Genomic DNA, 26751 nt, shown 5'->3' with positions numbered 1-26751 from the left:
CTGTGTAAGGGCTATTTGACCAAGAAGGAGAGTGATGGAGTGCTGCACAGATGACCTGGCCTCCACAATCACCCGACCTCAACCCAATTGAGATGGTTTGGGATAAGTTGGACCGCAGAGTGAAGTAAAAGCAGCCAACAAGTGCTCAGCATATGTGGGAACTCCTGTTCTGTTGGAAAAGCATTCCAGCTGAAGCTGGTTAAGAGAATTCCAAGAGTGTGCAAAGCTGTCATCAAGGCGAAGGGGGGCTTTTTTGGTTACTACATGATTCCATATGTGTTATTTCATAGTTGTTGATGTCTTCACTATTATTGTACAAAGTAGAAAATAGTACAAATAAAGAAACACCCTTGAATGAGTAGGTGTGTCCCAAACTTTTGACTGGTACTGTACAAGAAAAGTACATTTCGTATTTGAAGTATATTATTAGAATATATAGTATATTTACGTATGCTTTAGTATACTTGTAATATATTAAAATATTTAAAAAAATTCTCGCTTGGGTAGCTATAATGGAATACCGTCACCACTAAAATGTATTAAAATGTTATTCACAAATATATATTGTGGGATTGATTCAGTGTTTTTTGACAACTATGTGTCACGTTCTCCAAGATAGCAGGAAAGGGGTAAGTCAGGCGCAGGAGACTGAGGTCCGTTGAACAAAATGTTAAATACCGTCACGGGCAAAACACAGCGACAAGGCAGGGTGCACAGAAGAAAAAGGAGGAGGAAAAATGCTCCAAACTCCATAATAGACGGGGCGCAGCCCGGCAACCCTAATGCCTATACAAATACGTAGCGTAATCTAATAATCATAAATCCTGCTTACTAAAGTAACGTCACACGAAACAATCCCGCACAAATCCCAAACAAAAACAGCCAAACTAAATCCCCCCCCACTAATGACAAACAAGGAACAGGTGCAAACTAAAACAGACATAACCAACAGACACTGAAACATGGATCGGTGGCAGCTAGTAGACCGGCGACAACGACCGCCGAGCACCGCCCGACCGGGGAGAGGCGCCACCTTCTGTGGATGTTGTGACAGTATGCCACTGGGCACAGATGTCAGTTCAATGTCTAGTTTTGATTTACATTTGGATGAGTTATCAATTCATCATGACATCAACAACAACTGTCACCATGTCTTTGGATTTAGGTTAATAGTTGGGTGAAAAAAAAAAGCCTTTACATTGATGACTTCTTGCAAATTCAATCAGTTTTCCACATTGATTCAACATCATCACATAGATTGGATGTTTAAGTGACGTGGAAACAACATATATTCAACCTGTTTTTGCCCAGTGGGATGCCCATCATCATACTATAATAACATGATAATAGCTTGTAGCAATATTAATCTACTTTCGCGAGGAATAATTAGTAAAGTAATTCTCACACTGTCTTTACAACTTTTCCTCAGGGTTTGTGTTGTAAATGGGAAATGTATTCTCCATCAATTTACCTGATAAAACAGATACATAGACACACAAACAGCAGGACTTCTTCTTCATAACAAAGCATCTCAAGATGACCTCATACCAGGTGAACTATAGGCATTTATCAAAGCCTCTTGTGATTTGTCCTCCCAGTGAGGAGGAGCTCATGCAAAACTCTCCAGTCCTCCATCTTTATTATTGTCTCTGTTAAAACCTCTTCGGGATAGGGGGCAGTATTTTCACGGCCAGATGAAAAACGTACCCAAATTTAACTGCCTGCTACTCGGGCCCAGGAGGTAGGATATGCATATTATTAGTACATTTGGATAGAAAACACTCTGAAGTTTCGAAAACTGTTTGAAAGATGTCTGTGAGAATAAAAGTACGCATATGGCAGGCAAAAACCTGAGAAAAATCCAACCAGGAAGTGGGAAATCTGAGGGTTGTAGTTTTTCAAAACATTGTCTATTCAATTTGTAGTGTTAACGGGGTCATGTTGCACTTCCTAAGGCTTCCACTAGATGTCAACAGTCTTTAGAACCTTGCTTGAGGATTCTATGGTGAATTTGAAGGGAATAACAGCCCAACGAAGTAGGTGTCCCATTATAAGGCATGGGTTCAGTCACACGCGTCGCCTTTGGGAGCGAGCTGAGTTCATATTCATTCCTAAAGAGAACGGATAGGTCCGGTTGGAATTTTATTGAAGATATATGTTAAAAACAACCTAAAGATTGATTCTATACATCGTTTTACATGTTTCTACAAACTGTAGTATAACTTTTTGGACTTTTCGTCTGGACGAAGTAAGGACACGCCTTGTGGATTTGGATAGTGAACCTAACGCGCGAACAAAATGGATGTATTTGGACATAAAGATAAACTTTATCGAACATTTATTGTAGAGCTGGGATGCCTTGGAGTGCATTCTGATGAAGATCATCAAAGGTAAGCGAATATTTATAATGTAATTTCTTAGTTTTATTGACTCCATCATTTTTTAAATCTGACACAGCGGTTGCATTTAGGAGAAGTATATCTATAATTGTGTGCATAACATTTGTATATTGATCAAAGTTTATGATGAGTATTTCTGTAATATGTGTGCTCATTGTGCTCATTCACCGGAAGTTTCGGAGGGAAAACATTTCTGAACATTACGCGCCAATGTAAAATGCTATTTTTGGATATAAATATGAACTTGATCGAGCCAAACATACATGTATTGTGTAACATGAAGTCCTATGAGTGCCATCTGATGAAGATCATCAAAGGTTAGTGCTTAATTTTAGCTGCATTTCTGATTTTTGTGACGTCTCTCCTTGCTGGGAAAATGGCTGTGTGGCTTTTCTTGTTTAGGATGGTGTCCTATCATAATCTAATGTTTTGCTTTCGCCGTAAAGCCTTTTTGAAATCGGACAATGTGGTTAGATTAAGGAGAATCGTATCTTTAAAATGGTGTATAATACTTGTATGTGTGAGAAATTTGAATTATGAGATTTTTGTTGTTTTGAATTTGGCGCTCTGATTTTTCACTGGCTGTTGTCAAAATCAATCCCATTAACGGGATCCAAGTGTTAAGGGGTCTCCAAGAGGTTATTAATTAAAGGCTGTTTCTGCTGAGGACTGACTCAACTACCTTTAGAGAACTACACAGATCACCATGTTTCCTACCACAGGAATACTCTTACTGACAGTCTATCTAACAGGTGAGGATATTAACAATGTTTATCAAATGAATAAGTCAACACATCAGGATTTATTTACTTCATCATGATCTCTGCTTTCTATTTCCACAAGTACTCATGGTCAGACACTGACTGAGTCTGGACCGGTAGTTAAAAATCCTGGAGAATCCCACACACTGAGTTGTACAGCCTGGGTTCACATTCAGTAGATACCATATGGCTTGGATGAAACAGGCTCCTGGGAAAGGACTTGAGGTTGTTGCCTTTATACACACTGGTGGTTCGAGTCCATTCTATTTCCAGACAGTCCAGGGTAGATTCACCATCTCCAGAGATGACTCCAGCAGTAAGCTGTACCTACAGATGAACAGCCTGAAGAGTGAGGACAAAGCAGTGTATTACTGGGCCCGGTACACACAGTGAGAGAGCTGTACAAAAAACACTTCCCCATTCAGCACAAGCAGCATCAATACCCTCAGATTAATGTTGTCGAACGACAATGTTCACAAGCACAAACATGGAAATACATTTTAACAATGACCATAATTGTAATAATTTTTGTTCAACATATTAGGATTACCAACAATGCAAGAAACTATCCATGTAATTACTGTCCCATAATTGAGGTCTTTTATAACCCCAACCATTTTCCACTAATATTGGCAGTTCTTTTATTCCGGCAAATATCACTTGTCTCTCGACGCCTCTCACTCTCTCCACCTTTCTATTATACAAACAGTCTCTCATTGTGTGTTCCATAGATTATCCCTCTGAGTCCTGGAGAGGAGAGAAGTGCATCTCCTACCAGTACAGCTTCAACACAAACCATGTTCACTGCATCTCCACTGCCGCTGCTGAGTCTCTTTGGATCTGGGGGATAAACACATTAATGAAAATTGAATTAGACTGATATAATTTGACACTATTTGGAGCTTCCTTCTTTCTCTTCCCAAAGGTGCTCACTGTGAATAACTCACTCAGCCAGCCTCTATGACTGTCCAGCCAGTCAACCACTGAACATCTCCTGTAAGGTTCCATACTCTTTATCTAGCTATTGGACAGCTTGGATCCGACAACCTGCAGGGAATGGACTGGAGTGGATTGGGCAAAAATATACTGGAAACACAGTCTACAAGGATTCACTGAAAAACAAGTTCAGCCTCAATTTAGACTCCTCTTTAACAGGACAGAACCTGCAGACTAAGACACAGCTGTGTATTATTGTGCCAGAGACTCACTGTGATATGAACCAGGGCCAGACATGTAAAAAAACACTCATCCCTTAAACAGCTGGAGCAATGGTGATATTAGCCTTCTTAATGAAATGAAATAATGTCAGATCCCCCCATGGAATGACTAATTTAGTTTATACTACATTGGTATCTTTGAAATAATAATAAATGATTGGCTTAGACATAATATATATGTTTGCTCAATGCATAGCTCCAACCTTCTCCATAATATAATATATAATAACAAGTTCCAAGCTGTGGACCTTCTTTATTAGACATTATAATATGTATATTGTATGCCCACCTCTACAGTATAACCCCTCCCTCCATCCATCTCTCTACGTCAATGCAAACCCTCCCTCTGGTTCTTTCCCTACTTAAACAGTGTCTGTCTGTCTGTCTGCCCTTAGAAGCCCTCTGAGTCCTGGAGAGTAGAGAAGAGCAGCGCCTACCTGTTCAGCTTCAACACAAACCATGTTCCCTGCATCTCTGCTGCTGCTGGTAGCTGCCTCTTGTGAGTCTCTGTTAATACAAATTGAGATTTATTACAACTCTGGAATGATCATTTCTAATTCCGGATGAAAACTGACAATGCTGTATATTGATGTGTGTTTCTCCATACAGGTGTTTACTGTGATGTTGAACTCATCCAATCTGGTCCAGTGGTTATAAACCCAGGAAAGTCTTTCAGCATCTCCTGCAAATTCTCTGGGTTTTCTATATCTTCTTATTGTCTTGGATGGATACGACAAGCTGAAGGGAAAGCTTTGGAGCATGTTGGTCTTACATGCAGTGGTAGTGCTTCCACTGTAGATTCACTGAAGAGCAAGATCAGTTCTAGTTATGACAGCTCCAGTAGTACAGTGTTTCTACAAGGGAACAACTTCCAGACTGAAGACACAGCTGTGTATTATTGTGCTCGGTGGACACAGTGATACAAACCATGACCAGAGCTGTACAAAAACCCATCCTCCAGGGATTCATTGTAGCTTATAATAAGGACTTATTAAATTAAATAGAACAGAGATGTTTTTCAATATCACATTTGTAAACAATTATAAGCTCAGTACTGGCGGTGCTGGAAATTAATATCTGAGTTGTTTGCCTTATAAGACTTGATGGTAATTCTAATTGATGTCAATCAAACATTCAGTGAACTCCTTCATGATCCATTACATTATAGTTTTAATCATTAATTTAATAAAGGTGGCCTCAACAATACAGAACAATAAGGTCTAAGCTCTGTATTACCAAAAAGACACAAAGAACAAATAATATGTTAGAAATATATTTTTATAAAAAAACTTCAGATCATTGACACTCCTGGGTTATGATACAAAAAATATTAGCAGAGTGTGAAGCTCATTGTATCACAGTCCTGCCTAACACTATCCTCCAGTATAAGTCTGGCTTTTTACATGGACAATACATTATGTTAGAAGCTTTGGTTTTTCTATTTATATTTTGAGGTTGGACATTAGCACGTTAGCACATGGGGTGTACTGATTGGTGTCACCTCGTTAGTCAGTATGTGTTACACCTGTGCTGGCTTGTCCATCTCGTTAGTCGGAAGGTGTTTCACCAATCATTTTTCTGATCTTCCCTGTTTTTGTTTAGCTCCGCTTTTTGGTTTGCTTCCTGTCTTTAAGTTTAGTGTGGGTTTTTATTTTGCTTTCCTCTTCTTGGGCAAATTAATTTGGCGCTCATGGTGGGTGTCTTTAAGGTTCCAGATGTTGATGCTAGTCAACTTTCAGTGGACACCCCCATGAGTGTCTTTAAGAACCCCTCGTGAAACACCACCTGTTTCGTTTTGGTTTTTGGACTCTGTTAGTTCCCCCTTCTGTTTGAGGGAAAAATGTTGGTTTCTTGCTGGGGAATGTAACAATTATAATATTTATAGCTTGTACAGATATGAAATATTTTTATCCCACTGATAATCCCATTAAAACTTCTTGGGGCTAGGGGGCAGTATTTGCATGGCCGGATAAAAAAACGTACCCGATTTAAACTGGTTACTACTCTTTTCCAGAAACGAAAATATGCATATAATTAGTATATGTGGATAGAAAACACTCTAAAGTTTCTAAAACTGTTTGAATGGTGTCTGTGAGTGTAACAGAACTCATATGGCAAGCAAAAACCTGAAAGAAATCCTACCAGGAAGTGGAAATCTGGACGTGTGGGCTCTATTCAAGCCATTGTCTATTGAACACACTGTGACGTGGTAATCATTGTGCACTTCCTAAGGCTTCCACTAGATGTCGACATTCTTTCTAAAGTTGTTTGAGGCGTCTATGATGAACAGAGACCTTATGAGAGGGCTGGGAAGTTGGTCACCCAGGGAAGGCCATCGCGTCATAAATCCTCTCCTCATGCAAATTTCACCTAGCCCCTCTTCCTTTCTCTCCCTCTACCTCCTCCTTATATAAAACCTCTCTGTATCTGAGAGTCCTAGTACGTCCCTATGAGTACTTGAGAGTAGAGAAGAACAGCTCATACCGGTTCAGCTCCAACAGAAACCATGTTCCCTGCATCTCTGTTGCTGCTGCTGGTAGCTGCCTCCTGTGAATCTGGGTAGGGGCGAAAAACACAAACTTTGTTATTGTGAGATGTTGTTATTATTATTATTCATCATTTTTTTAACATTACTGAACTCACACTCTTTTTAATTGTTTTATTTAACCTTTATTGAACTAGGCAAGTCAGTTTAGAACAAATTCTTATTTACAATGACAGCCTACACCAGCCAAACCCTCCCCTAACCCGGACGATGCTGGGCCAATTGTGCACCGCCCTATGGGACTCCCAATCACGGCCGGTTGTGATACAGCCCGGGATCGAACCCAGGTCTGTAGTGACACCTCTAGCACTGCAATGCAGTGCATTAGACCGCTGCGCCACTCAAGATCACAAATAATGTAGTGGAGATTGATGGTTCAGACTTACAGTATTACTGTGCTCGCCTCCACAGTTATACAAACCAGCACCAGACCTGTACTAAGACTCACTCCTGACTGTTGTCTGATCAGTATAACCTGTGTTGCTGTGATACTGATGTGACTCCTTGATTGATCTGACCTGTCATTCCTCTCCCTCCTCAGGTGTCCACTGTCAGGTCGTACTCACACAGGCTGAACAGTCAGTCCAGGGGACCCCGGGGATCCCTCAAACCCACATGTGCCTGTAGTGGATTTACTCTAAGCAAAAATTATATCCACTGGATCCACTGGATCCGCCAGGCACCTGGGAAAGGACTTGAATGGATCAGTTACTATTATTCTGACACTGACAAAATAAATGCCCCGGTTGTAAGGGGTCGATTCACAGCATTGAAGGACAGCACTAATTTATATCTGCACATGAGCCAGTTGAAGCCAGAGGACTCTGCAGTGTATTACTGTGCTAGAGATTCACTATGGTTAAACTAATGAGAATAGCCATACAAAAACCATCTGGTACAGAAAGGAAGGATGTGCACAAACACACAGACACACGTAGTATGACCAGTAGACCATGACAAGGGGATACATGAGGAACAATTCTAATGATGTATCAAATAATAACACAATGATACACCTGTTAAATACATGGTGCTAGTGTTGTTGATGCACCAACAGGGGACAGTCACTCTCCATATGAATAAAATATAGTACTGATGAAGCTCTGCTAATCAGTTTTATTACTATAAAAAAGTATAATGTAGATACAAATATTTAAGTTTGTCAAAGAAATCTGTCTGCAGTATAAAACTGGCTTCAACATAAATACTAGTCTATGTGTAACATTTTGCTATTTTGTGTATTTAATGTTGTTCATAATTTCCTTTCCCAGGTGTACAGAGTTATTAACTCACTCAGCCAGCCTCTATGACTGTCCAGCCAGGTCAACCACTGACCATCTCCTGTAAGGTCTCTTCTTCTGTTGGTAGCTATTGGACATCTTGGATCCGACAGCCTGCAGGGAAAACACTAGAGTGGAATGGAAATGTATATTCTGGAGACACACAATTAAAGGATTCTCTGATGAACAAGTTCAGCCTCTCAGTAGACTCTAGCAGTAATACCGTGTTTTTAAAAGGGCAGAACCTTCAGACTGATGACACAGCTGTGTATTATTGTGCCTACCCTCACAGTGATACAAACCAGCACCATAGCTGTATAAAAACCCATCCTCTGGGATACTATATAGAATATGGAAGCTGAAGATTAGATATAATGCTCCTCAGTTCCACTCATTTTATTGAAAAATAAATGCGTTATCCATAAAATACTCAATGAGAATGTCTGAAATGTTTCAACATTATGTATGACAAGCCGTTCATCTTCCCGGACCAAAAGATGGTGCCATGACAACACAGGTCATCACTGCCACGACTGGTAGTCATTCCTTACTGATCCAAAATGTAAGTATGTACAATGCCTTCGGAAAGTTTTCAGACCCTTTGACTTTTTCCACATTTTGTTAGGTTACTGCCTTATTCTAAAATTGATTAAAAAGAAAAATTCCCTCATCAATCTCCATACAATACCCCATAATTACAAAGCAAAACCAGGTTTTTAGACATTTCTGCTAATTTATTAAAAATAAAAAACGTAAATATAACATTTACATAATTATTAGACCCTTTACTCAGTAATTTGTTAAAGCACCTTTGACAGCAATTACAGACTCGAGTCTTCTTGGGTATGATGCTACAAGCTTGAGTTTCTCCCATTCTTCACTGCAGATCCTTTCAAGCTCTGTCAGGTTGGATGGGGAGTGTTGCTGCACAACTATTTTCAGGTCACTTCAGAGATGTTCGATCGGGTTCAAGTCCGGGCTCTGTCTGGGCTACTCAAGGACATTCAGAGACTCGTCCTGAAGCCACTCCTGCGTTGTCTTGGCTGTGTGCTTAGGTTCGGTGCCAGGTTTCCTCCAGATGTGACACTTGGCATTCAGTACAAAGAGTTCAATCTTGGTTTCATCAGTACAGAGAATCTTGTTTCTCATGGTCTGAGAGTCTTTAGGTGCCTTTTGGTAAACTCCAAGCGGGCTGTCATGTCCCTTTAACTGAGGAGAGGCTTCCGTCTGGCCACTCTACCATAAAGGCCTGATTGATGGAGTGCTGTAGAGATATTTGTCCTTCTGGAAGGTTATCCCATCTCCACAGAGATTGGAGAACCTCCCTGACCAAGGCCCTTCTCCTCAGATTGCTCAGTTTGGCCGGGCGACCAGCTCTATGAAGAATCTTGGTGGTTCCAAACTTCTTACATTTAAGAATGATGGAGGCCACTGTGTTGTAGGGGACCTACAATGATGCAGACATTTCCCCAGATCTGTGCCTTGACACAATCCTATCTCGGAGCTCTATGGACAAATCCTTCGACCTCATGGCTTGGTTTTTGCTCTGACATGCACTATCAACTGTGGGACCGTATATCTGTTAAAGGTCCCCAAAGCACACATATCCCTGGGTCGCTCCTCTTTTCAGTTCGCTGCAGCTAGTGACTGGAACAAGCTGCAACAAACACTCAAACTGGACAGTTTTATCTCAATCTCTTCATTCAAAGACTTAAACATGGACACTCTTACTGACAGTTGTGGCTGCTTTGTATGATGTATTGTTGTCTCTACCTCCTTGATCTTTGTACTGTTGACTGTGCCCAATAATGTTTGTACCATGTTTTTGTGCTGCTACCATGTTATGTTGCTACCATGTTGTTATCATGTTATGTTGCTGCCTTGCTATGTTGTTGTCTTATGTCTCTCTTTATGTAGTGTTGTGTCTCTCTTGTTGTGATGTGTGTTTTGTCCTATATTTATATTGTATACATTATTTTATTTTTTAAACCCAGGCCCCGTACCCGCAGGCCTTTTGCCTTTTGGTAGGCCGTCATTGTAAATAAGAATTTGTTCTTAACTGACTTGCCTAGTTAAATAAAGGTTAAATAAATAAACAAATAAAATAAAAATATGTCCTTTCCTTATGCAAATTTCAAATAGCCCCTCTTCCTTTAACTCCCTCCACCTCGTCCCTATATAAAAACCTCTCTGTATCTGAGAGTCCTAGTACGTCCCTCTGAGTCCTGGAGAGGAGAGAAGAGCAGCTCACCAGTTCAGCTTCAACACAAACCATGTTCCCTGTATCTCTGCTGCTGCTTTTGGTAGCTGCTTCCTGTAAGTGTCTTTTTTTAAATGATTTATGGTGAATAAATTCACTAATTGAGTTTTAGATACTGTTTTAACAACATCTGTGATTTCTTTCAACAGGTGTTTATGGTCAGACATTGACTGAGTCTGGACCAGTAGTTAAAAAGCCTGGAGAATCCCACCAACTGACCTGTACAGCCTCTGGGTTCACATTCAGTAGCTATTATATGGCTTGGATTAGACAGGCTCCTGGGAAAGGACTGGAGTGGGTTGCTTATATAGGCACATCTAGTAGTCCAATCTCTTACTCCCAGTCAGTCCAGGGTAGATTCACTATCTCCAGAGATGACTCCAGCAGTAAGCTGTACCTACAGATGAGCAGCCTGAAGAGTGAGGACACAGCAGTGTATTACTGTGCTAGAGAGTCACAGTGGTTAAACTAATGGGAGAAGCCGTACAAAAACCACTTCCCCATTCAGCACAGACAACCTCATTTTTTTTTAAATTAATGATTTAATAGAAAAACGTTCACAAGCATCCCCGTACATGTTATAAAAATAATAACTTGATAAATATAGTATACAGTAGGATTACCAATAATAAGAAAACAATGTTTATCCATTCCAGTTTCATCTCCCATAAGTGTAGTGTTAAAAACTGACACATTATCACATATTTTCCCCCCATTTTGCACTGATATTCCCAGTCCTTTATACCTGATTGTCATTACTCAAATGTAATCTTAACCCTGTCTCTCCCTCTTCCTTATATAAACAGGCTCTATATGTGTGTGTCATAATACATCCCTCTGAGTCCTGGGGAGTAGAGAAGAGCAGCTCCCACCGTTGTGCCTGTCCTCACAAACCATGTTCCCTGCATCTCTGCTGCTGCTGCTGGCAGCTGTTGTCTGTGAGTGTCTATATTGGGACAGGCACAATAAGGAAAATTGGATTAGGAGGAACACACATTCTAGAACTCTCATTGTGTGACAGATCTAAAATTCTGTAAAAGGAGGAGCACAGACTGGGAGTGGTCGTCGTCACTGAGGTAGATGGTCTGCGGAGGGCAGTTATATCAGACTACTGAAATGAGAGGAGACCTTGGGTCTATGTGAACAGAAACACATTTGCATCTCTATGGTGTTAAATGTTTCTCCCCGTAGCTCTAGTGGTCTAAATACTACGTATATTGGTACTATTGAGAAATGTTTTGGTGAAGACTCAAGGTGTTCATGTAGTAGTGACATAGACACGTATTGTGCCAGTGTATCAATAAGAAGTTTTGGGTCCTTGAAAAGCTCTATATATGTCACATGCATTATTATTATTATTATTACCAACACTTCCACCGATCACTATGTTTGAGTTATCTGTTCTTAATAATCAGTTTAGAAACAGGTCATTATGAGCTGTGTAGAATACGTTTACTGAACACTTGCACTGTTGAAGACACTCATGAAGATAACACATTCTCACAAACTGTATATGAACCATGACTACTAAACACCAGACAGTCATCGGTTCCATTGTTCTGTGATAGGCAGGTTAGTGCAGGGCTTGCTGTAATGTCAGTCCAAGCTACCTATAATGAGAAGGTCAGCGCTGAGTATCTAAATATAAAGAGATGGAGAGGAGGGAGACTTTGCATACACCTCCCTCTGGAGGCTTAAATAGAGAATGAGAGATATTCTGCTCTATTCTTTGATTCCTTCCTTCCTGTCCTTTATTCTGCTCTCTGTTTTACAGATTTTACATGTGAGATGTTCAGACTAGATATGTTTGACATTTTATTCAGGGCTGAACAGCACAGAAAGAAGTGCATTTCCCTATCTGGGACAATACAAGTAGTATTGATTTAGATGTATCTGTTACTGCTTATCCCCTCTTTGCAATCTATTGTGAAGTTCCCCAAGGATCTATAATTGGTCCATTACTGTTTTTAGTTTTAGTATATTTCTGTTTGCTGATCACATTAATATAATTCTGTCTGATAAAGATATTCAAAACGTAACTGTCACGACTTCTGCCGAAGTCGGTCCCTCTCCTTGTTCAGGTGGCGTTCGGCGGTCGACGTCACCGGCCTTCTAGCCACCGCCGATCCACTTTTCATTTTCCATTTGTTTTGTCTTAGTCTTACACACCTGGTTTCACTCACCCAATTACCTGTTTATTATTTAACGCTCTGTTCCCCATGTTTGTTTGTGAGGGATTGTTCTTTGTAAATCGGTCCGTTATTTGTGGGCTCGCATATTTTGCCAGGTATTTTTGTATTTTGAGTAAAGTACGTTGTTTACTCATTTCTGCTGTCCTGCGCCTGACTCTCTACACCAGCTACACACAGGACCACATTACAGTAACAGTTAAAATTAACTAAATTCTGTAAAGTTGACTTTGGGCTCATGTAAATGATGTGCTTTTCAGGTTATAATATGTGTGGATTATTTTAAGAGGATAATATTGATTTCAGTGTTTTTTCCATTACTTTTCAGTCTTTCTGCTCTCTCATAGAGAGTGTGTCTGAACAATACTACTGTAGATGCCTAGCTGAGTGAATAAATATCGACAAACGAAATCGTTTAAAAAACAGTCTAAATATGAGTCGTTGTGTTTCGATGAGCTAAACCAGGCTCGTATTAGTTATTCATCTTTGTTCTCCCCTGAACAATAGCCAGCTAGTCCCCCACCTCCCTTCTCCCCTGTCGTTCTCTTGTGTGCTCGCGCTGAGCGCTTGCAGCTTTTGTTACACTGTGAGGCACAGATGGATGTCCCTTTCAAGAAGCCGTGATGTCCCTAGTTTTGATACAGTCAAGCTTGGGCTGTGGGGAAAGTGGAAAGGTGTGTGTGGCAGGGTGTTTTTCAAGGTGTCCTATCAAAGTTGTATGATGTGTGTGATTGCTTGGTCCGGTCCATAGGCCCAACTGCCGTTTCCTCTTCCAACATTCCCGTGATGGAAGATAAACGTTTCCACACCAGGCAGGAATGAACTCCCGATTGAATTGCTACATAGTCTCAAGTAATCTGACCAATTTTATGTTTTCCACTTGGAAAAATAACCTCAGTGTCTTGCCACACAATCGTTTTATTTTACCTTTTACTAGGCAAGTCAGTTAAGAACAAATTCTTATTTTCAATGACGGCCTAGGAACAGCAGGTTAACTTAATTGCCTTGTTCAGGGGCAGAACGACAGATTTGTACCTTGTCAGCTCGGGGATTCGAACGCTCTAACCACTAGGCTACGCTGCCGCCCCTATTTACATCTTGTCCATGAGGGGCAATGCCTTGGCCCAGCAAAAATATCACAGTTTTGCTCTTCACTTTGACAAGTGTATATTATGACCTGACATTACCCAGTTAGAACATTGACATGGCTATCATCCGGTTGTTACATATCTGCAACATGTCTATAGTGAGAGTCCTTGTCCCCCATCTGTCATTGTCATTTCCCACAATGTTCAGCTGTAGGCTTTGTAGACAGGCCACGTCTAGTGGAGAGAGATGGTTGTAGCCTACATATTTTAAAGCATGCACTCTATCTCTCAGCCCTTACATCAAACACACACTTGTTAAGCAACACACACACTCCCGCTCTCATATTTATCGTGGGTTAATCCAGTGTCAATAGCTAGTTTGGTCTGTTAATAAAACATGCTGCATCTGGCTAATCTACTAAGTAACAGCACTAGTCTTAATCCCATCACAACTGCTAGATTAACCCATAGATTATCTCACTGCCATGCGGGCACAGCACTAGACCTACCTTGCCTATATATTGCTTTCACATATCCAGTCTTTAAAACCATGTGATCTTAATCATCCAGGAGTGTGTGTGAAATAGCTTCAACAGAAGAAATTACTCACTTTCCCTGGCTAAAGGAGGTTAAAAATAGCTCTTTGCTTGCTGCTATGGTTGAGATGCTTTAATACTGAGTCAATAAAGCGCTGTGTGTGATCAGGCCAGTTCTGTTAGCATGTTGTTCTTCATGTTGTGTGACGTACGGTAAGCCACGTACTCCTGTGCCACGCTTATTCCATGAATGACCTGTTGTAGGCGTGTTGCCGGGCCCTAACTAATGTATGACTCCTCCCACAGCAGAGGAGACATGCGTGTTCAAGTGTTCGGTCTCCCGGGACACAGAGTGCAGTCGCGTGGGGAAACAGTCGTTCATCATCACGCTGGGCTGCAACAGCGTCCTGCTACAGTTCACCTCACCTGCAGGTAGCTAACCCCCGGAAACCACCGCCGCTCTTTCTCAGAGAATGCTGTCGTTGTCTGTCTGTTTTTTCCGTCTGTCTTTGACTGCCTGCCAGTAGGCTATATCTGTCTCTGTCATTGACCCTCTGTCTCCTATGTGTCTTTGACTCCCTGTCCTTGTGCACATGTTCCTGTCCTCATAAAGAGATTCTTATTGTTTCTCATACTTGTCTTGCCTCTGTCATCCTTGTGAACTGTTATAATTGGTTATTACCGTGCGTTGGATTTCTCCCCATTATGACTGGCTTAAGACCGTTTATAACTTATGTCTGATTTGTCCTGCTTATAACCTATTATGACTATCTCCTCAGAGTTCTCATCGTTCTATAACCTCCTGAAGAACTGCCGCGGCCACAGTGGAGAGCAGTCGGTCTTCAGTGACAGGACAGAGGAATCATCTGCAGTACAGTACTTCCAGGTGCACACGCAGAATCTGCCATGCATTGCAATAATTAATTTATTCCAACCTTTATTAGTTCAGTGACTATATTAAAACACCTCATGAAAAATAATCTGTTCTGTCACTTTATTTTCCTTTCTCCCTTGTTCTCTCTCTCTCCTTCGCTCCTCCAGTTCTATGGCTACCTCTCCCAGCAGCAGAACATGATGCAGGACTACGTCAGGACAGGAACCTATCAGAGGGCCATCCTCCAGAACCACACTGACTTCAAGGACAAGGTCCTGATGCACTGTCCTGGGACTTAAATATAGCTTGTTCTGAATTGAGTCCTTTGCTGTATTTCAAACTAAACTGTTGTTTAATTGGTTTGGGCAGTAGACACTGTTGTATTTCATTGATGTCTTTATCAGGGATGAATTAGAATCCATTCCCCTCTCTTTCTCTAGGTGGTGTTGGATGTGGGCTGTGGTTCAGGGATTCTGTCGTTCTTTGCTGCTCAGGCTGGGGCCAGGAAGGTCTACGCTGTGGAGGCCAGCACCATGGCCCAGCACGCAGAGGTAACACACACTAAACTATGTTGAAATTAAGTGACCTATATATTTTCAATTAACTGCACTTTTTCTGTCCCGCAAATTGATTTTGACAAACTAATCTGTGCAGTCCTCTGTTGAATTTCAAAAGCCCTCATGCTGAAAAGTTTGCCACCCCTGCTCTAACCCTATCCTCTTCTTGACATGCTATGTAGCCATAAGTCTGGCAGATGTATCAGTGTCACTCTAATACACACACACACACTAACCCTCTGGTGTCCCCTCCACTAGATCCGGAGGAACTCTAACCCTCTGGTGTCCCCTCCACTAGATCCGGAGGAACTCTAACCCTCTGGTGTCCCTTCAATTAGGTCCGGGTGAACTCTAACCTTCTGGTGTCCCCTCCACTAGGTCCTGGTGAACACTAATCCTCTGGTGTCCCTTCCACTAGGTCTTGGTGAACACTAATCCTCTGGTGTTTCTTCCACTAGGTGTTTCTTCCACTAGGTCCTGGTGAACACTAATCCTCTGGTGTCCCTTCCACTAGGTCTTGGTGAACACTAATCCTCTGGTGTCCCCTCCACTAGGTCCTGGTGAACTCTACTCCTCTGGTGTTTCTTCCACTAGGTCCTGGTGAACACTAATCCTCTGGTGTCCCTTCCACTAGGTCCTGGTGAACACTAATCCTCTGGTGTCCCTTCCACTAGGTCTTGGTGAACACTAATCCTCTGGTGCCCCTTCCACTAGGTCCTGGTGAACACTAATCCTCTGGTGTCCCCTCCACTAGGTCCTGGTGAACACTAATCCTCTGGTGTCCCTTCCACTAGGTCTTGGTGAACACTAATCCTCTAGTGTCCCCTCCACTAGGTCTTGGTGAACTCTAACCCTCTGGTGTCCCCTCTACTAGGTCCTGGTGAACTCTAACCCTCTGGTGTCCCCTCTACTAGGTCTTGGTGAACACTAACCCTCTGGTGTCCCCTCTACTAGGTCCTGGTGAACACTAACCCTCTGGTGTCCCCTCTACTAGGTCCTGGTGAACACTAACCGTCCGGGGGACCGTGTGGTGGTGATCCCTGGTAAAGTAGAGGAGGTTACGCTACCTGAGCAGGTGGACATCATCATCTCAGAGCCCATGGGCTACATGCTCTTCAACGAGAGGATGCTAGAGAGCTACCTCCACGCCAAAAAGTTCCTCAAGCCTAGCGGTGAGACAGAGGGAAGGTTGGAGGGAGATCATAGAAAGGGGTAGAGTGGGAGGGAAGGAGAAAGGGAGAACATGTCAAAAGGTCTGACGATTATTTTGAATCCCAAGCAGTAAATAATATTAAAGTTTACATTTTAAAACTGAGAGGCAGATTCATCATGACTAGCCACTGGTGATTGTACCATCATTAACTGACTTCATGTGTGTCGCAGGTAAAATGTTCCCCACCATCGGTGACGTGCACCTGGCCCCCTTCACAGACGAACAGCTCTACATGGAGCAGTTCACCAAGGCCAACTTCTGGTGGGTAGGAGGGGAGGGAGGAGAGAAACAGGGAGAGTAGGAGGAAGGATGGGGTTGGAGGGACGGAGGGACGGAGGGACGGAGGGGGAAATGGCAAGAGAAGAAGCTCGGAGTGGAAGCAGTGAATGTACGGAGATATCAGTCACTTTTCATTGGGCTGCTGTAGTTGATGGGATTGAGTTGATGATAATGATTCTCTCACTCCCTCATTCAGGTACCAGCCTTCCTTCCATGGTGTGGACCTCTCAGCCCTGCGAGGCGCAGCGGTGGACGAGTACTTTCGCCAGCCCATTGTGGTACGTAGAATTCTCAATTATATGTCAGCCTCTTGAACACCTATCTTCTGACATTGCCTGCACCTCCCACCATGTCGATTAAAGCGATTACCCCCCCCCAAGATGATCGGGGTGCAGGGGGGTCGGTTAACTAGGAAATGTATATGGGAGGGGTGTTTAAGGCCTGAAATAGTCAGGGGTTATGTGGGGACGAGCTGTTTGTGGAAAATTGGGTTGTATAGTACGGACTGGCCTGTGTGTTTGTTTATGTCTAAGGGTGGTACATGAGGTGTGTGTGTTTATGGGCAAACGCTGATGCAGGATAGGAGATTGACTGTATGGGAGTGTGTGTTTGTGGTAGAAGATACCACCGTCACACTGTGTGTTATGACGGCTGGGATAAATAAGTTGGATGCTGTCTGAGTTGACGATCCCAATGTTTTCGCCCAGTCCAGCTCCCCCAGTCTAACACCACAGAACCAACAGTGAGGTTTCAGCAGTACTATCACTGCTCATAAGGGGTATTCATTGAATTCATCTCAACCCTTTTATCACACACAGCGACATACCACACACACATCATTTTCCAGCGGTAGTCATCTGGGTAGGCCTCCTCCGTGCCTGCTCCTCTGTTACTCTGCTGGGAGAGCCAGGCCCGGCCGGAGTGCCTGGTTCTGGGTACAGCCTCTGTTCTAGATCAGTAAATTAAGGCATAGACTGTCTTCGTACCCACTCTAGCCAATGCTGCCGTAAAACATTTCTACCTCACTGGGACTTACCTGGATACTCTTGCTTCCCTCTTCCCCGTCTCTCTCCTTCCTCCTTTTTCTTTCCCTCCCCCTCTCAGGACACATTTGATATCCGTATCTTGATGGCCAAGTCTGTCAAATACACAGTTAACTTCCTGGAGGCCAAAGAGGAGGATTTGTACAGGTCTGTGTGCGCCGTCTGTCTGTCTGTCTGTTATTCCCTCATATTTATTATTGAATTGTTATTCATAGATTGAGTTGAGAATTGAGATGCGTATATACATGTTACTGAATGTGGGGATGTCCTACTTCTCTAATATGGGGCTACTTGCAATTTTGAATTTCCTACATCAGCAAAAATACTACATAATTCCTTCTAGTGTGTAAAAATATCCTTAAAGCAGCAAGACTCTTAGTAGAAACGATAACAAAGCGAATTCCCCACCCTTCTTTATGTAAAAAGCGGAGGGATGGGGCTGGAGAAATGTAACCACTCTCAAATTCATAGACTGAGCTATGGATGCAAGGACTGACCATCCATGATATCAAAATTATAGTTTTAACCATGTTTTGATTATATATATTGTTTACATTTACTTTGTTTACAAACATTGGAGTTAAACAAACTTATATTTTGGGTTCTGATGGAGTGTGCCAGTTGAACTAAGCTCATGAGGCATTTATAAATTATATTCTTCAAGACTCAGTGGGTATATATCATTAATTTATAAGTCCAAAAAATGGATGCAGCAACAGCTGATTGCCCCTTTAACGAGACCAACACTTATCCCACTCTTTTCTCTCTTTCCCTCTCTCTTCCTTTCTCTCTCGCTCTCTCTTTCAGGATAGAGATTCCCTTTAAGTTCCATATGATGCACTCAGGGCTGGTGCACGGCCTGGCCTTCTGGTTCGACGTAGCGTTCATGGGATCAATGTAAGTCGGCCTGAGCTGCCTTAACCAGGGCAGAAGTGTGTGTGGGGTCAGGAGTAAAATTTGATCACTTGATTCCAGGACTCTTGACCCATATGGATGCTGACTATAGCTACACCGTCAATTTCCTTTTTCTTTCATCACTTGTTTTTTTCCTTTTTTTTCTCACAGACATTGTTATAAACACAAAGACAGAAAGTGGGTGCAACTTAAAAGCAATACAATATTGTACAATACATTCACTATAGAAACATTTCACAATAAGTTGTAAATGGCTGTTCATACTGAATATCTGACCATGCTTGTACTGTAGTAGGATGACGCTGATTGAACCTTAAAGTATCCTGACCTCTAACCCCCCCTCCCTCTCTCTGCAGGGTGACAGTGTGGCTCTCTACAGCCCCCACAGAGCCCCTGACCCACTGGTACCAGGTCCGCTGTCTGCTCCAGTCACCCCTCTTCACCAAGGCAGGAGACACACTCTCCGGCACAGCACTGCTCATCGCCAACAAGAGGTGAGGGACTGTAGAGGGATCTACTGGGGGTCTGTTGGGGATGGGAGGCTTTGGTGTTAGTGTGTTGTCATTCACCTCTAGGCCCAGGCTTGTGTTATATTATGACACTTCTGAATGAATGTGTGTGTAGGTGATATACAGTGAGCTCGAAAAGTATTGGGACAGCAACAATTATTTTAAAACATTGCCTCATACAATGACAATGGGGATAAAGTGCAGACTGTCAGCTTTAATTTCAGGGTATTTTCATCCATATCGGGTGAACAGTTTGTGCCCAATTGAAATGAATGGTAAATAATGAATTGTCACTTTTATTGTAAATAATAGAATGTTTCTAAATACTGTGGATGCTACCATGGTTACATATAATCCTGAATGAATTGTAAATAATGATGAGTGAGGAAGTTAGTGTAACCTCATGCTAACCTCTCACCACTACAATAACAGGGGAGGTTAGCATTTGGTGGGGTGGGGGGTCGTGGATGATATTTGTGCGTCTGCAACCTCATGTATCAAAACAGCAAAATGTCTCACTGCCCCAGTACTTTTGGAGCTACCCAGTGCCTTCGGAAACTATTCAGATCCCTTGACTTTTTCTACATTTTGTTAGGTTATAGCCTAACTCTAAAATGTATTAAATAAAAAAAAATCTCAGCAATTTACACACACCAGCCCATAATGACAAAGTGAAAACAAGTTTGTTGAAGTGTTTGCAAATTTATTTTAAAAAATACATAAACTTACCTTATTTACGTAAGTATTCTGACCCTTTGCTATGAGACTCGAAATTGAGCTCAGATGCACCCTGTTTCCATTGATCATCCTTGAGCTGTTTCTACACCTTAAATTGGAGTCCACCTGTGGTAAATTCAATTGATTGGACATGATTTGGAAAGGAACACACCTGTCTATATAAGATCTGACAGTTGACAATGCATGTCAAAGCAAAAACCAAGCCATGAGGTTGAAGGAATTGTCTGTAGAGCTCCGAGACAGGATTGTGTCGAGGCACAGATCTGGAGAAGGGTACCAAAACATTTCTGCACTATTGAAGGTCCCCAAGAACACAGTGGCCTCCATCATTCTTAAATGGAAGAAGTTTGGAACCACCAAGACTCTTACTGGAGCTGGCCTCCCAGCCAAGCTGAGCAATCGGGGGAGAAGGGCCTGGGTCAGGGTGGTGACCAAGAACCCGATGGTCACTCTGACAGAGCTCCAGAGTTCATCTGTAGAGATGGGAGAACCTTCCAGAAGGACAACCATCTCTGCAGCACTCCACCAATCAGGCCTTAATAGTTGTGGCCAGATGGAAGCCACTCTTCATTAAAATGCACATGACAGCCTGCTTGGAGTTTGCCAAAAAGCACCTAAAGGACTCTCAGACCATGAGAAACAAAATTCTCTGGTCTGATGAAACCAAGATTGAACTCTTTGGCCCAAATGCCAAGTGTCACATCTGGAGGAAACCTGGCACCATCCCTACGGTAAAGCATGGCGGTGGCAGCATCATGCTGTGGGGATGTTTTTCAGAGGCAGTGACTGGGAGACTAGTCAGGATCGAGGTAAAAATGAACAAAGCAAAGTTCAGAGATCCTTGATGAAAACCAGATCTAGAGCACTCAGACTGCGGCGAAGGTTCACCTTCCAACAGGACAACAACTCTAAGCACACAGCCAAGACAACGCAGGCGTGGCTTCGGGACAAGTCTCTGAATGTCCTTGAGTGGCCCAGCCAGAGTCCAGACTTTAACCCGATCAAACATGTCTGTAGAGACAAGAAAATCATATCAAATTGTGAAACTGTGAAATGCATACTTACAAGTCCTTAACCAACAATGCAGTTTTAAGAAAATACCAATTTTAAAAAAGTATGACATAAGAATAACTAATAATTAAAGAGCAGCAGTAAATAACAATAACAATGGCTAAATACAGGGGGTAGCGGTACAGAGTCAATGTGTGGGGCACCTACGTCAAGGTAATTGACGTAATATGTACATGTAGGTAGAGTTATTAAAGTGACTATGCATGGATAATAACAGAGAGTAGCAGCAGTGTAGAGGGGGGGGGTCGGCAATGCAAATAGTCTAGGTAGCCATTTGATTAGCTGTTCAGGAGTCTTATGGCTTAGGGGTAGAAGCTTCTTGGACCTAGACTTGGCGCTCCGGGACTGCTTGCCGTGCGGTAGCAGAGAAAACAGTCTGAGTAGGGTGGCTGGAGTCTTTGACAATTTTTAGGGCCTTCCGCTGAAACCGCCTGGTATAGAGATCCTGGGTGGCAGGAAGCTTGGCACCAGTGATGTACTGGGCCGTACGCACTACCCTCTGTAGTGCCTTGCGGTCGGAGGCCAAGCAGTTGCCATACCAGGCAGTGATGCAACCCGTCAGGATGCTCTCGATGGTGCAGCTGGCAGCTTGTAGAACCTTTTTGAGGATCTGAGGACCCATGACAAATCTTTTCAGCCTCCTGAGGGGGAATAGGTTTTGTCATGCCCTCTTCACGGATGCCTTGGTGTGTGTGCTTGGACCATGTTAGTTTGTTGGTGATGTGGATGCCAAGGAACTTGAAGCTCTCAACCTGCTCCACTACAGCCCGTTGATGAGAATGGGGGCATGCTCAGTCCTCCTTTTCCTGTAGTCCTCAAGCATCTCCTTTGTCTTGATCACATTGAGGGAGAGGTTGTTCTCCTTGCACCGCACGGTCAGGTCTCTGACCTCTTCCTTATAGGCTGTCTCAACGTTGTCGGTGGTCAGGCCTACCGCTGTTGTCATCGGCAAACTTAATGATGGTGTTGGAGTCGTGCATGGCCGTGCAGTCATGAGTGAACAGGGAGTACAGGAGGGGACTAAGCACGCACCCCTGAGGGGCCCCCATGTTGAGGATCAGCGTGGCGGATGTGTTGTCACCTGCCCTTACCACCTGGGGGTGGCCTGTCAGGAAGTCCAAGATCCAGTTGCAGAGAGGTGTTTAGTCCCAGGGTTCTGAGCTTAGTGATGAGCTTTGAGGGCACTATGGTGTTGAACGCTGAGATGTAGTCAATGAATAGCATTCTCACATAGGTGTTCCTTTTGTCCAGGTGGGACTGGGCAGTGTGGAGTACAATAGAGATTGCATCATCTGTGGATCTTTTGGTGCAGTATGCAAATTGGAGTGGGGTTAATGGTGTTGATGTGAGTCATGACCAGCCTTTCAAAGCACTTCATGGCTACAGACGTGAGGGCTACGGGTTGCTAGTCATTTAGGCAGGTTACCTTAAGTGTTCTTGGGCACAGGGACTATGGTGGTCTGCTGTGCAGCAACGCTCCCCATCCAACCTGACAGAGCTTGATAGGATCTGCAGAGAAGAATGGGAGAAACACCCCAAATACAGGTGTGCCAAGCTTGTAGTGTCCTACCCAAGAAGACTTTAGGCTATAATTGCTGCCAAAGGTGCTTCAACAAAGTACTTAGTAAAGGATTTGAATACTTATGTAAATGTCATATTTCAGTTTTTTTAAATAATATAAATCAGGAAAAATGTCTACAAACTTGTTTTTGCTTTGTCATTATGGGGTATTGTGTTTAGATTGAGGGATAATAAAAAAAAAAATCTGTGTAACAAAATGTGGAAAACGTCAAGGGGTCTGAATACCTTCCGAAAGCACTGTATATATGTGTGTTACAGATGTGTGCTTTCTGAATCTGTGCTTCTCTGTCTGTCTGTGTTGGTCTGTGTTAATCTATCCACCTCCCTTCTCACCTCCTCCCATACCAACCCCCGGCTCTCCTCCCATACCAATCCCCGGCTCTCTTCCGTCCTCACAGACAAAGCTACGACATCAGTATTGTTGCCCAGGTGGACCAGACAGGCTCCAAGTCCAGCAACCTCCTGGACTTGAAGAACCCCTTTTTCAGGTGAGTTGGTCTGTTCCGCTGCCCTCGGCCTGTGCCATTCAGGATAACGAGGGGGGAAGGGGAGCTCCCTCTCATGGCGTGTATGTTGTTGTGTATGTGTGTGTTTTTGTAGGTACACAGGCAGCACCCCCACCTCCCCTCCTGGGTCGCACTACACCTCCCCCTCTGAGACCATGTGGAACACTGGGGGGGCCTACAGCATGAGCCAGGGCATGGCTGTGTCAGGTAAATACACACACATAGAGGACACCGGTAGAGGACACACACACAGAGGACATACCCACACACACTGCATGAGGCAGAACCCACACACACACACTGCATGAGGCAGAACAATGCTGTGACAGGTAAACACACAGACGATACACACACAATCTGACCCAGGATAGCATCATCAGGCGAAAGGCATCCATACAACATCATGACCAAATGTCTTACTAAACTGTAGGGATATCACAGAATAGATCAGGCTAACAGAGCAGCTGATAGGCGGGGGATGCATGCTCTCTCTGAGGGGAAAACGGTGTGTGAGAGAGAAAGGATGCTTATGCTTCTCCTGTGCTTTTCTCCCATTTCGCTCCTTCTCTCTCCATCTCTCTCATTCTCTCTCCTCCCCATCTCACTCTCTTCCCCGTCTCATCCTTTCATCTCTCTCTCTCTCAGGGATGCCTACAGCCTATGACCTCAGTACGGTCATGGGCAGCGGCTCGACGGTGTCCCACAACAACCTCATCCCCCTCGGTAGGATACTACGGACTGATGGACTGACTGACAGACAAGCACAGACCGTGTGACTGACTGTATGTGTTTGCACGTTTGTGTGTGCGTTAATACACAGTCTCACTATTTCCTCTGTTCCCGCCCTCAGTGAACACAGGGATAGTGAATCACACCCACTCCAGGATGGGCTCCATCATGAGCACCGGAATCGTCCAGGGTACGTCTCTTTATACACTATACAAGGGTTTCCCAAACCCGGTCCTGCCCCCCCCAAGTGCACGTTTTTATTTTTGCCCTTGCACTACACAGCTGATTTTAAAGAATGAACTCCTCATCAAGCTTTGATTATTTGAATCAGCTGTGTAGTGCTAGAGCAAAAACCAAAACGTGCACCCGGGCGGGGGGGGCAGGACAGAGTTTGGGAAACCCTGCACTAAACTACATCAGGTCAAGTTTCTGAACGCCTATCATTTGTGTAAATGGAGTGGATGGATTCTGAAGTGTGACATAGTTGGTCCACAACTAATCAATTGAAGGTGATAACACTCTTTCCCTCTCTCTCCCATTTTCTCCCCCTCAATCTTTCCCCCCCATCTCCCCAGGAGCTTCTACTGGCCAATCAGGTCCTAGCAGCAGCAGCAGCAGCTCTAACCAACAGCAGCAGCATTATCCCGTCACCAACCAGTTCACCATGGGGGGACCCGCCATCTCCATGGCCTCTCCCATGGCCATCCCTAGTAACACCATGCATTATGGGAGTTAAGACCTCGTCACCCTTCACCTCCGAACCCCTGCATGACCTCTACTAGCACCTCCCCCCGACCAACCACAGCCAGAACCAGAATACCAAAACCAGTGCTGTCGTGTTGTCCCTTCAGCACCTTCCTTTCTACTTTACTGTCCATCTCTCTATCACTGGAGTTATTCTCTCATATCCGTCCCTCCCCGCCGCTGTCTCCATTTTGAGAGCTGTTCCCTGTCTCCCTCCCTCTCGTCATCGTGCAGCAGCTGCTATGATATCACCAGTCCAGCCAGAGGGTGGCAGCACCTCTACGTTCAACTGACAGACTGATCAGCACAAAGAATTGGCAGTTTTTCCTGAATGGAGAGCTGAACTGAACTTTGTTTGACTGGACCTTTTTATGCTTTACAGACACATGTACACCTACACACACACATTGAACACAGAGACTTTTGTTGCAAAGAATAACTCATTGTACGACTGTACAGCAGGTATCATCTCCTTTATCTGGGTTCCCTCCCTCCTTCTCCTCCCTTTTGGACATTCCACCTCCCCTAGTACCAGTGTGATGCCCCACCCTTCCCCTCATCCACCAAACAAACACCCAACCCCATCCACTACAGCCAGTCGCTATCCCCCCTCCCCTTATCGCTGGATTGGATGTCCCCCACTACAGATCTGCACTGAAAGGACGGTGCTTTCCTGCACAGTAGAACACCCCTCACTGACGCCATTTTGTTTTCATAGAGGCACTTCTCCACCTGCCTGTAGAGCCTCTCTCCTTAAACAGCCCCATTCCAGAGCGATAGCTAGCTCCACCCCCCCGCCTCCCCCAAGGTGTTTGTCTGGTCATCCATAGTGGTAGTCTTTAGCCCAGTAGACCTAGGCTATCTCAAAAGGACACCCTATTCCATATACAGTGCTCTACTTTTTGACTAGAGCCACATGGACAAATGAAGTGCACTGTATAGAGACTAGGGTGTCATTTGAGACGTAGCCTAGATGTCAGTGTGTAGGAGATCTTGACGAACACCAACTCTGGAACTCTGTTAGAACCTCACCTCCGATTTACTTGTGAGGTGTGTTGTCCAAAGCCAATAAGCTTCGAGGACACAGCAGCAGACCCGGCCCCCCACTGCCCTTCATAGCCAATCAGGGTTGCAGTGAGCCGATGGTATTGGTGGAAGCAGGATGAACCCACAGAAAGACTGACAGTATGGACCAAGGACACTGATGTCGGCCGTTGGAGCAGCTGTATCCTAGTTTACATTCTTCCCCGGATTCCTTTCCTTCATTTTGAGACTGCCGTTCAGACTGAGTTGGGGAGTTTGGGAGTCACCTTTTTCCTCCTCACTACATAGGATATCCAGACTCTAACATATCTAAACCTCTCCTCCCTCCTTTCCCGGGCAAGTTGATTGCCCAACCTTCAGACAAAGACTTAATGGACATGTATGCATTGCTTCCAGTCACAATTTGTGGACTGAGTTTAATTACATTTTTTTTGATTTAGCAAGTTTTATGAAGAGAAAATGTCTTGCTAGTTTGTAGGGTTAACTTTTCAGTTGTCTTTATTTCTTTCACAGAAAAGCAACAAACAAAAAAGTATAAAAGGAGTAAATTAAATGTTGGTGGAGAAGTCCCCAAAAAAACTTTGGATCAGGTCTTATAATTAACTTGAGATATTAGTTCGAATTTTAACACCAATGTTGTGATAGTTGCTAGCTTGCATTCAAACACTACTTT

General features: G+C 43.6%; 2 protein-coding genes across 2 annotated transcripts in view; one reads left to right on the top strand and one right to left on the bottom strand.

Moving 5' to 3' along the window:
• Positions 1–26751, bottom strand: part of LOC115171600 (uncharacterized) — a 332786-nt gene that overhangs the window by 147666 nt on the left and 158369 nt on the right. The window lies entirely within an intron of this gene.
• On the top strand, positions 14551–26661 carry LOC115171602 (histone-arginine methyltransferase CARM1-like). The gene is made up of 15 exons (XM_029728584.1): positions 14551–14707; positions 15055–15161; positions 15317–15421; positions 15590–15700; positions 16701–16878; positions 17090–17180; positions 17395–17476; positions 18303–18388; positions 19049–19138; positions 19513–19650; positions 23454–23543; positions 23656–23768; positions 24207–24284; positions 24412–24480; positions 24866–26661. The coding sequence occupies exons 1-15, from the start codon at positions 14566–14568 to the stop codon at positions 25024–25026; spliced, it is 1641 nt and encodes a 546-aa protein (XP_029584444.1). The 5' UTR covers positions 14551–14565; the 3' UTR covers positions 25027–26661.

This window comes from Salmo trutta, chromosome 32, assembly GCF_901001165.1.
Source record: "Salmo trutta chromosome 32, fSalTru1.1, whole genome shotgun sequence".
NCBI classification, from domain to species: Eukaryota; Metazoa; Chordata; class Actinopteri; order Salmoniformes; family Salmonidae; genus Salmo; species Salmo trutta.
This window is presented reverse-complemented; position numbering and strand designations above follow the sequence as displayed.